This window comes from Pelodiscus sinensis, chromosome 4, assembly GCF_052426305.1.
Source record: "Pelodiscus sinensis isolate ZL-2025 chromosome 4, ASM5242630v1, whole genome shotgun sequence".
Classification (NCBI taxonomy): Eukaryota; Metazoa; Chordata; order Testudines; family Trionychidae; genus Pelodiscus; species Pelodiscus sinensis.
The window spans coordinates 8,132,253-8,144,459 of record NC_143055.1 but is presented as its reverse complement, the minus strand read 5'-3'; the positions used below and the strand labels follow the sequence as shown (position 1 = coordinate 8,144,459).

At 43.9% G+C, this 12,207-nt stretch overlaps 1 protein-coding gene across 4 annotated transcripts in view; it reads left to right on the top strand.

Annotated features, from left to right (window-relative positions):
* Window positions 1–12,207, top strand: part of RNF24 (ring finger protein 24) — a 74,945-nt gene that overhangs the window by 45,187 nt on the left and 17,551 nt on the right. For all 4 annotated transcript variants that reach the window (XM_075930981.2, XM_006139209.5, XM_006139207.5 and 1 more), the window contains exons 3-4: window positions 5,959–6,001; window positions 9,346–9,387. In XM_075930981.2, coding sequence (XP_075787096.1) covers window positions 5,959–6,001; window positions 9,346–9,387 — 85 coding nt within the window. The remainder of the gene's footprint in view (window positions 1–5,958; window positions 6,002–9,345; window positions 9,388–12,207) is intronic.

Sequence of the window (12,207 nt, the reverse complement as noted above, 5' to 3'; positions counted from 1 at the left end):
TAAAGTAAATGCTAGGTTTGTAGATAATCAAGCTTTCGTACAACTTCTACTATGTTGATTTTTATGATTGCCACCTTTAGCTGAAACATTTCAAATTACATACGGGTATGTGGGCCACTTCTTTCCCAAGAGACTGTTTTAAAAGCATTGTTTATTCACTTTTGCCCTTCAATTTTAAACTTGCTTAGATTAAACCAGTCATCCCATGTCAGTTTTGGAAAGCTAAAGATGCAGTATCTCTCTGTTAGAATTACCATGCTAATACGTTGCCATTGCACTGAGTTTGGGCTCCTTGCACAATGATCCTCTTCTGTTCATGCTTGCCAATTGAAATAAGCATTTGTCTTCTCCTACAACCATATTTTCAGCCCATGGAAATTATGCAGTCATCTTGAATATAATGGGGACTTTATATTGCATGGGTGGGGCTTTTTTTTTTTTTTTTAAATTTGTTTTTGTGGATTTCTCATCAAGCCCAAAGGAACAGAACCAGATGTGAAGGAGGCGTTGTATTTGGTTTTTGGATCTATGGAGAATTGCATTTTTTGGAGTGAATACCATAAATTGTTTTGAGTAGCTCTCCCAGAAGTCTAGCAGGCCAATTCTCTGTCATATTCCACTTTGCAGTCGGGATGTAAAATCCCGTTTGATTAACTGGTTAAACATGTTGTTTAGCCAGTTAACCAATGAAAGCGGGGAACAGGGGAACCACTCAAGCCTGGCTGGAGTGCCCACATCCACCCCTGGGCTGAAGTGCCACCTTCACACCCCCTGCTCTGCAACAGGCAGGGGCTGTATGCTGGGCTGTTGCCCACAGGGACTGCTCGAGTGTCCTGGTCGGAGCAGCCCCGTCCTCAGTGTGCCCCCCCACACGCAGGACTGGAGCAGCCCCCCGCCTACGGCAGGCAGGGAGCTGCTCCAGACCTCACTGGTTAACCAGTTAAATAGTCACATCTTTACTTTGAATATAATATTTCTGTGTCGTTTATGCACAAAGTACTGACGTGATGTCGTCACCAACTATACAGTAATAAGAAAGCTCGGGGGTACTGTACTCACTAGGAAGTAGAAAGCATTGGGCTTTTCAAGCTGAGAATCCTCTCAGTTGCTGATCCGAAGGAACAAAGGGAGGGGCAAATAACCGTAACCAATAGAGACTAATAGCAGCCAATGAGTGATCTTTTTCATAAAGAAGCAACAGAGAAGGGACATTCACCATACTTCCGTTGTGGGCTGTAAATAGTAGATCTATTGAGACACTACAGCCAGAGATACTGCATCCTTAAATGCTACCCTGTTGCAAAATGTGAGATGTTTGAGGCTTTTTGTTCTAGACTGTGCTGCCTGTTTTACAGATTTCTGTCTTTGAACTTGGAGAGATTAAGTGTATTAATAAAGGAGGTAAATCGATAAAACGTTGTTTCCTCTGAATTTTGTTACGTTAATAGTTTACTCGCATCATTACTGGAACATATTCTAATAGTACAGCAAGAATTGCGACCGTTCGCAATTACGACCAAAGCTCCCATTGAGCGATCGTAAAGGCGGTCCCCAAGTTACGAACGTGACCCGCGCTTGCGAACTGCACGTTTGCGTGTAACTCAATGGAGTCCGAGTTACGAACAGCTCGAGTTACGGCCAAGTGTTTGGTCTGTAACTCGTTCATAACTTGGAGAGAGGCTGTAGTTGAAATTGAAAGAAACAAAATTATCCAGTGAGATGCACTATTCCCTTTTTAAGGAGTGAAGCCACTGGAGATGGGGGATAAACATTGAAAAGTGGTTCTAAATTTCCTCTGTAATGAGCGATGAATTTTGGAGATTAATATGTCTGCACTGCTTTGCCATGCTAATTGTGAAAAGCACATTTTTGAAGTACGGCATATTTTCTGATCTAAAGGTACCATCAGCCAGAACTCACTCCTGGGTACCAGCTTCCGAAGTCCTCAGGCTCTGAAAGGTCTCTTGACTTTCAAGGGCTTTGGTGCTAGGTTGTTTTAGAGCTTTTATTTAGGAGTGTGGAGGTTGGGCCCTCTTAGTTTTAGTGCCTCGACATTGTGTTGTTGTCTGTTATCCCATAGTTTCGTGCTGGCACATGCTCTGTGCTTGCGCATCAGAGACTTTCCATCCTTTCAGCATGCAATGTTGCGGGGTGCCCGGTTGCAGAGGCTCAGCAGCCGCACGAGAGCGTTGGTGTCTTTTTGTCCAATGCCTCAACGCTTCTCCTGTGTCAGCATAACACATAAGGCATGAGCAGCGTTTTCAGGAGGCAGCTGAGTGGTCCTCGTTCCTCACTGCCACACACCGTCCTCGCTTAGAGTTGGCCTCTAGAAGAGAATTTTGGTTTTGGTCTCTCTAGGCTGTGGAACTCCTGTTCCCAAAGTTTTTTGCTTCCTTGGGTATCTCCCTTGGGATAGCCAGTTTTATCCTGGCTCTTCTTATTGGCCTCATCCTCTAGTCCAGGGGTGGGAAACCTATGGCCCAGGGGCTGCATCTAGCTCCCGAGACTCAGGGCAACCTCCAGCATTGGGGAGCTCGTACTCCTGTCCTGTGGGCCTCCCCTCCTGCCCAGATCCTGCTCTCAAGCCTGCTTCCTGGCAGCCCCTGCCCACACACTGATCATCTCATTTTTGGCCCCATCTCAGGGTACGTCTAGACTACAGGCTTTTGTCGACAGATACTGTCGACAAAGCTTCTGTCGACAAAGAGCGTCTAGACTACATTGAGTTCTGTCGACAAAGCAAGCTGCTTTGTCGACAAAACCCTGTAGTCTAGACACAACCCTACAGGCAATAACACCTTCTGTCGACAGAACTCCGTCGACAGAAGGCGTTATGCCTCGTAAAATGAGGTTTACCAGCGTTGACAGAACTCAGTGGTAGTGTAGACGCAGGTATGGTTTTGTCGACAAAAGTCTGTAGTCTAGACACACCCTCAGAGTGTACGGGGAGGCCACAAAATCTACTAGCCTGGGCCTCTCTAGGCTCTGATATGTGCAGGGAATGTGTGTGGGGGCAGTGGTTTTGCTTTGCCAGCGGCTCCCAACATGCGAGAGGTTCCCCACCCCTGCTGTAGTCAATCTGTGATGCATGTGGTTGGCATTGGCCTTCTAATTACAGTTTTATTCTGGCACTGAGTGAGACTCCTACTGGACAGTATCTTGAGAGAAGAGAAAATTATGACCCTATAATTCAGTTTCTCTGTTGGTAGCCTTCCAATCGGGATGAGTTGGAGAGGTTTGCCTCTTGAATTTTTTTATATTTTTTTCCATGGGAAGCATTGCTGCTTCTACTCCCTAAATTGAAAGGAACATGACACGGGTAGTGCTTTCAGCTCAGGGACTGGTGCTTGTCAGCTTGATTCATGTCATACTGCTGCCCTTGGGGACCAAAAAGCCTCTAAGAGTCTGGGGCGCTCCATCAGTTGGAATGCTACGGGGCTGAAATCCAGGAATGAGAGTCCCATTGGTAAAGCCGTGCACTGATACACAATTTGTATCTGTAGCCGCAAAAATGAGCCGGGGATATCTGCATCCCTATCCACAGATGCAGATACCTGCAGATATCTATGGATTTGCAGGGCGCTACCCATTGGAAAGTCTGCAGAGAAGCAGAATTACAAGCCAGTAAATTACACATTTTCGGTGTTGGAGAGTGTTGCGGATGACTTGGCTCAGAACAGTTATTTTTCTCTGTCCTTTTGTGTATGCACATTCAGAATATGTTTTAGAAGTCCTTGGCCAGTACTTTAACACCAATAGCTTTCCTTTTCGGTTTTATGAATGATTTACCAAAGCTCAAGCTTAAAACCGGAAGCTGTTTTTGATTTCATAAGCAGAGTATCTGACATTCGGTAGAGGGTTTTGTATCTTGAAATGAGCTGTATAAACACGGCTGCTGCTGTTCAGGCTGGCAGAAATATTTTTAATAAATCTTTAAATTAGAAATCATGCATGTAATACAGCCTAGAGCAGACCTAGTGCCGTCGCTGAATAGACGGGTTTGTGATGCAGAGCATCATCCAGATCAGCACATCTGTAAAACGAACAGTCTAGGAAATGTGTTGCTTTTTCCTCCCACCCCCAAGTCCCTGCTTAGGCGTTTTAGGCCAAGCCTGCCATTGGAGTTTTCCAAAAACAGGTCTATAGCTTGTGAAACTAAAATGAATATTCAATATTTATTAGTATGTGGATTGTAACTTTTTGTAACCACAATGGAGCAATGAATTGTAGATTCTAAATTAAGGCCCTGATGGGTTTTGATGAAATTTTTGTTTCACTCGTTTTTGTTGCTGCAAAGGGAATGGGACACTTCCATCGGTGACTTTTTTTTTTTTTTTTAAAGTCTTTTGTTCTCACTTTGTCTATCCCCGTTGTTCCCATTTGGAGTTCCTTGCTATTCAGAAGCTTTCTAACCACTCCATCTCCACCTCTTCCTTACTGCTCAAAAATGAAACTACAAGTTGAACTTCTCTAATCCAGCACACTCTGGTCTGTCACCCCGCGTGATATTAGTTAGCCGCATGTTCATTTATCATGGGCATGGCCAAGTTTCCTGCAGTCCCATAAAGTTTGTTTAGAGCCACCACTTCTGGCACTCTGTGTTCTGTGCCGTGATTTAGCTCTAATTTACCCCTAAATGTCTAAGAGCCCAGTGAGCTGTGGAAGGGTTGGTAATGCTCCTAGACAATATTGACCACCCCATGGGTTGGCACATTTTCTGCTTCTGCACCCATCAGGTCCTGAGAGTGCTGAACTAGAGAGGTTCAACCTGTGTACAGAAGACAAAAGTTGTACTTGGCTAGCAATTTGAGAGCCTGAGAACTAAGGATAACTTACATTTATGCCTCCAAGTGTATAAAAGGTGAGTAATGGGCCTGATTCTGATCTCACTTGAAATTGATTTTACTCCAGTGTAATTGTGTGGATTCCAGAGGAGTAACTCCTTCTATACACCAACGTAAGTGAGATTGGGGACATGTCCTAGAAGGAGCTCATACGATTATGACTCCACTGTTAAATATAACACAAGTTATCGTTTGGTCTTCTGCTGAATTAAGTACATGAAAATAAATTCCCAGATTAAAGTTTCAATTTTGTGTAATTTATAGCTGTAATTTTATCTTTGGCAACTAAATTGCTTCATTATCCCTTCACTGTAGTTGAAAGCTACAAACTCTCACACCAGGTGTAAATCATTCTCTTATTTACTTGCCTCTTAAGAAGGGATATTTAACTTTTTTGCTTTTTAATTAGTTGAATGACTTATCTTGAATGTTTCTCTCCAAGACCTTGGATATCAGGAAACTACTTTCAAACAATATTATATGTCAAAAGCATAGCAAACAATTGGCATTTGGACATTAATGACTTAATAGCACCACTAGGTTTAAATGGTAAATATTTAAAAGGGGAAATTCTCTTTTCATTCTCTCCACTCCCCACATTTAAAGTACAAACAGAGCTGCCTTTCTCCTTAGGGTCCCCTGGCATTGAGTCCTGAGCATTCTACATGTCCCCATCACGCACAAAAAGATGCAGTGTCCATGCGACCCAGCATATGAATTTTAGTGGGAGAAGTGATGGGGCAGAGGTGAGGAAAATGGACATGTATTTTAGCTCTCAGTCTTATCAATAACTTCTGCAAGTTAAGAGTTTGGTGCATTTAGCAACACGAATAATGCTTTTGCAGCAAATTATATAGTTCATAAAAGGTACATTGTAGAAGGAAATCAGCAATCGAATAGAGAAATATATTTGGAGAGAGATAAAAGCTCTTAAACTCACTGAGAACTGGATACTGCATCATTGAGTCTGTCTCTATTTTTCAAAGCAAAAAAAGTTATTAAATATCGGGAAAATGCAAGGTTTTTTCCCTCTGGATTTCATGCTAATCCTGATATTTTAGCCTATTTTGTTCATATTTTCCTTGTTTTTTTTGTTTTTGTTTTTTACTTCTAGGCTCAGACATCAGGCACACAAAGAGCTTTATGCCTACAAACAGGTGAGATGAAAAAATTTGTAAACTACTTTTTTTTTTCTCCCTCTCTTCTTGCAGATAACTGAGTAAGGACCATTAATTTCTTGTGATGGTCACCATTTTAGGTTTCCACTGAGCTGTTCCAGAGTTTGATGTCTTGCCGTTTTTGGCCTACCTCTGCAAGTACTTAAGTATGTGCTTAACTTTACTGACATGAGTAGTTCCATTGAGGTCAGTGGGAATATGCACATGTTTAAAGTTACACGCATACATGTGAGTTGCAGAATCTAGGCCTTACTCTATATCATGCATGTTGTCAGTTGTTCCCTTGCAATAGTCTAGGATTTGTATGTTTTGTGTTATTCCCTATTTATCAGACACTTTCTCTGAAGCTAGATAACAAAAGGGAAAAATACAAGACTTTCTGCCTCCCTCGCAAACATCCAGACCTTTCCCAGATGGCAATTAATGTCATCTGTTGAAACCCTGTATTTGATTGGATTTTTCACAGGTGAAAGGAGGAGTTGCCAATTAAGTTACTTCATTTCTGTGCCTGGAGCTTGCAATGAGTGGAGGGGAGAGGAAAATTGGTGTGTACTTTCCCTGGTATGGTTCTAGCCTGTCCTGATTGAAGTCAAATAGGACTTTTGCTATTGCCTTGAATGGTAATAAATGTGCCCCAGCAAACATGGCTCGTAGTTCTTCTATGTTTACAATAAGTAGTAATATACCCCTCCTACAGCACAAAAAGAAAAATGCTGTCCTAGTGGATCTAAATTCAGTTCCCATGAACTGTATCTTGATGGGTTAGGTTACACTAACGGGGGGGAGGGGGGATTAAAGCAGTGTTCCGAGTTTGGAATAGTGGGATTTCTCTGCAGGGAACGTTTCCAAGTTTTCTTGGCAGCTCCTACTACTTCTTCCACTTGCCCCCCGTGACACACATCCGTGTCTGCTTCCAAAGAAACCACACGAGCGGTAGGATCATTGTAAACACTCTGCTTTCTTTGGGGGGAGGAATAGCTCAGTGGTTTGAGCATTGGCCTGCTAAACCTAGGGTTGTGAGTTCAATCCTTGCAGAGGCCATTTAGGGAAAAAATTCATCAGGGATGGTACTTGGTCCTGCTGAGAAGGCAGGGGACTGGACTCAATGACCTTTCAAGGTCCCTTCCAGTTCTAGGAGATAGGCAATCTCCATTATTATTATTTCTTTAGTGCCATGCCATGGATATGGTTGGTCCCAGGGTTTGAGACACAGGTTGGGCGAGGTAATATCTTTCGTTGGACCAGTTTCTGTTGATGGGAGAGTGTTTCACAAAGCTCTTGGTCAGGTCTGAAAAAAGTAACCAGGGTGTCCCAGTTAATGGTGAGGTCAGGCAGATTGTTTAGCTCATGTTCAGGGAGGTGGAGGAATCTCCATCTCTAGAGGTGTTTAAGTCTCGGCTTGACAAAGCCCTGGATGGGTTGATTGAGTTGGGATTGGTCCTGCCTAGAGCAGGGGGCTGGACTTGATGACCTCCTGAGGTCTCTTCCAGCCCTAGGATTCTGTGATAAGACCCAAGGGTTGTGAGGAGACTCAGCAACTGGACGTGGAGCATGAAGCAATGGAAGAGACGCAGGGTAAGTTGTGTGCGGGGAATGGAGGGAGGCAGTGCAAGCAGCAGCTCTGCCAGGCGGTAAGTCGTTCTAATGCAGCCGGGGGAGGGAGAGCAGCGGCAGCACAGGACGGTACATTAGTGTAGTACAGCCATGGGGGGATGCCAGTGCCAGGTTATAAGTTGCTGCCTGTTGCAGCGGTATGGGAAGTTGCAATTCCCACCACTCAATTCTGGTTTCCCTGGCCCACAAGCGACGCTCGACCAGGCACAGCTGCTCTGAGACAGCCCCATGCAACGTCACGTTGCTGCCATGGGAAGCACAGCGGTGGCTGACGAGACATTTTTCACATTCCCAAAATACCTAGTGCGGCATTGCATGTTCCCACAATGCTCAGGACTGAAGGTGGCGCCAGGCATTGTGGGATGCATACCAGCATTGCTTGGCTCTTTTGTCAACAGGGAACTAACAATGCACCCACGATATGTCGACAAAGGGTGGCAGCGTAAACGTGATTTGCCGATTTTCTTTTTGGCGAATTACGAATGTTGTCAGATCTTTCCAGTGTAGACATAGCCTCAGAGACACTAGTTTTATATCTCATCGCAAGAGCTTGTAATTTAGTTTTGCTCTTAAAGCTTATGTCTGCATAGGTGTTAATTGCCCGTTTCATTTTACGGTTTTTTTCAATATACGTTGACCCTTTATTATATAACAATCTTTCTCAACCTGTATTTAGTCCTGTCACTCTGGTTATCTTTTCTAAACCCAAAGAAGAGTTCTGTAAAGCGCAAAAGTTTCTTTTCCGCCAGCTGAAGTTGGTCCAACCAAAGATATTCCCTCACCCACCTCGTGGCTCAGCTTTCTTTAGTGTTTTAGTTATTTATCTTTCCATTCTGTAGCCTGAGCAAGCATTCTGACGTTAATAACATTACACATTTACAATCCTTTCTTTGATTTCAATCCTACTCGCTGCTCATTTGCCAAATTGGGCACAGAATTGTGAACAAAAACAAGGGGAAAAGGATAAATTGGAAAGAGGAGGAAATAGCTGAATAATGAAGTTTGTCAAACAATATGAGAATGGGGCATATTTGATTTCAGACGGAGTCTCTCTGTGTCTCATTCCCTCTTTTGGATTAGCAGTTGTAAACTGCTCAATAGCTGCCTTTCCTCTCAAATGTGTTCTTGGCAAGTCTTTTGAGAACTGTTTTTACTAGTTTACTATTCGTGTCTGGTTTATTTAGGCTGTTGAGTTTCTGGTATTTGCTTTTTTTTTTTTTTTTTTAAACTTCTAAAACTTTAGCTGTAATTTGCCTACACATGCATTTCAGTGTTCAAACATATTTATGTTGATGAACTGTCTGTAAATCTGTATAAAATTTCCTCCTTCAAAGCTCCAGATTCTTGGGGAAAGCACAGGAGAAACTTAAATCCATCTGTTGTGGAATAAAAGACCCACGGCAGGGCCACAGATGGCCTGAGTAAGTGCCCTGGGCTCCCATTGCAGGGCTAAAAATTTGCTGTGTTGGTATCAGGCTTGGACTGGTTGTAGGGGCATTCAATCCATATCATGAAAGTGGAGGAAATACTGCACAGAAACGTTGTCACCTGTGAATGATTTCAGTAAAGATTAAATAGAAGGGGAAACTATTTACATCAGCATCACTTATTTAAAAGGAAATCTCTGAAGACCCCAATTAATGTAATGAACTAAACAGGCGGAAACGGTAGAAGGCCCAGTCCTAATGCTGTGTGTCTTTGTCTTGCAGGTCATTCTAAAGGAAAAAGTAAAAGAGCTTAATCTGCATGAGGTAAGCAATGTTGCATGGCAATGAGCCATTACTCCTCCTACAGAACAAGGCCTCTTGCTCCCGTTCAGGAGTCAGCTGTTGGTCACATTCCTTTTCTAGAATGATTGTGTCCATTTCTTGCACTCCTGCTTCTAGTCACTAGTGCGGACGTGTGGTTGAGGGAGATGGGCAAAGGAAATAAAGAACAATCAAAAATCTAGAGATAAGGGGGATCAAAATTAAAAGTCTTCTATGTTACAATTAAGGTGTAAATAGGTTAGGAGCAAAAAGAACAATTGATCATTTTTGATCAGTTTTGCAATAGGTGCTCATATTTGCATTTATATCACATCAGAGAGACAGAGTGGGTGAGGTAATATCTTTAATACCACTGTGGAAACTTGAAAGCTTGTCTCTTTCACCAGTGGAAGTTAACACAGAGTAAGATTACCTCACTCATCTTGTCTCGCTAATCTCCTGGGACCAATGCAGAAAACAACCATGTTTTACATCTGGTTGGTACTTAAATTCAGAACACCAGTCACGTTCCCCAAAATGATTATTTAAGCATCTTTGCAAAATTCGGTGTCTGAACTTAAACCCCTGGCACTAACAAAATGGGGTTTTATGCTAGTATTTTAATTGGAGGAGGGAGGGATAGAGTTTGCATCCAAGTTCAACTTGTCCTAAAAGCTTTCTTCACACAACTTGATGCCATGAAGTTACGGCATGATGGGAGGTTGGCGTCTATGATGAATGGCGTGTTGGCTGGTTTTTGGAAAGAACAACGCAGGGCAAGAGGTGAGAGAGAAGCCAGCACAGAGGAGGATAGAAATAAATGAGTGGGAACAGAGAAAGGAGTGGCAGGGGGAAAACATTCCTAAGTGAGTGACGGCCCTAGCACGAGGAGAACCATACATCCCAACATCTCTGATTGCAATCGGTGTCAAACTGTAGACTTATAAGCGGAAAAGGAGTGAATGCCAGGTTGTCTAGGAACAGAAAGGCTGTTTACAGTTGTAAGGAGCTGTTGCCACATCTTGGTTACTTAGTAACCCAGTTTGGATTGTGATGTGGTTACAGTGTTACAGGAAGGTGATCAGAACAGACTAATGAGCATACTTTCACCTCTTGTGCCCACTTAAAAATTAAACACCCGAGTTTCCATTCAGCTTCTGGATGGCCAAAGTCCATCTCCCTAATGCAGTGGTGGTGTTGCACTCAACGCTAGCCAAAAGGTGTGGGACTCTGTAGGGAAGGAAAATCCCATTTAATTGATTAATGGGTTAAATGTAATTTTTAATGGGCTAATCGATTAAAGAGGGGTGCTCCCCCCTCACTGCGGTTGGGTTGGAATGCCCCGCTGCTGGCCACAGGCCAGCTGGAACAGCCGCTGTCCATGGCGAGCCCTGTGGGGCTGAAGCAGTCACCTGCCTATGGTGGGTGGGGAGTTACTCCAGCCACTATCAGTTAACTGGAACCAGTAAGCCTCACCGGTTAACCTTTCGCATCCCTACGCAGCCGCTGTCTGAAAGTACAGACCCCTCCCCCCAGCATGCAACAAGCTCTCTGCTTCTGTTGCCATGAATCAGTAGCAATAGAGGCAGCAAAAGAGTCCAGACCAAAGCAGAGAGGTTGGAGAATTGGGTGACTACAATGGACTGGCCAGCAGAGCCCATGTCCCGCAGCAGCGTGCTGAGGGGTCTGGCAGAAGGACTGCTGCACTCATGAGCCCCTGGGAGCACAAAATGCACACAGTGACACGCCCCCCAGTCTCTGAACTAGCCTAAATGGAAACAGATGCTATTGTCATGTTTCCTGGAACTTTTTAGAGGTCTGTCAATAAAGCGAGTGGATGGCCGACTCTGAAATACTTCTGTACCACATTATTGGCTTCCTGCATGTGGCAGCTGGATCAGGAATGTTCCTACATTGAGGTTTAGTTTGCGACAGTGAGGGGGATGGGGAGAAGCATTTGGGAAAAGAAGTAATGTATGTGAGATGATAGAAAACTAGATAAAAGAGAGTCAGAGGGGGTCCCTCAAATGTAACAGTACGTAGGTGCTTTCTGACTCAGTCTTGGCAGTGGGTCAGATGGGTACGTTTCTGGTTGGGCAGAGTAATTACTCCATGGGATTTCATTCCATGTTAAAAACACCCAGCTGCCCACGCATTGGTTGCAGAGTATCAGAGGGGTCGCCGTGTTAGTCTGGATCTGCAAAGGCGACAAGGAGTCCTGTGGCACTTTATAGACTAACAGATGGATTGGAGCATAAGCTTTCGTGGGCAAAGACCCATTGACATGCATCTGCCGAAGTGGGTCTTTGCCCACGACAGCTTATGCTCCAATAAATCTGTTAGTCTACAAGGTGCCACAGGACTCCTTGTCGCCTTTGCAGATTAATACAGATTAATACGACATCTCCCGACTCTCACCACCCTATCATAGAATCATAGAATAATAGGACTGGAAGGGACCTCGAGAGGTCATCGAGTCCAGCCCCCCCGCCCTCAAGGCAGGATCAAGCTCCGTCTACACCATCCCTGACAGATGTCTATCTAACCTGTTCTTAAATATCTCCAGAGAGGGAGATTCCACCACCTCCCTTGGCAATTTATTCCAATATTTGACCACCCTGACAGTTAGGAATTTTTTCCTAATGTCCAATCTAAACCTCCCTTGCTGCACTTTAAGCCCATTACTCCTTGTCCTGTCCTCAGAAACCAAGAGGAACAAATTTTCTCCTTCCTCCTTGTGACACCCCTTTAGATATTTGAAAACCGCTATCATGTCCCCCCTTAATCTTCTTTTTTCCAAACTAAACAAGCCCAGTTCATGAA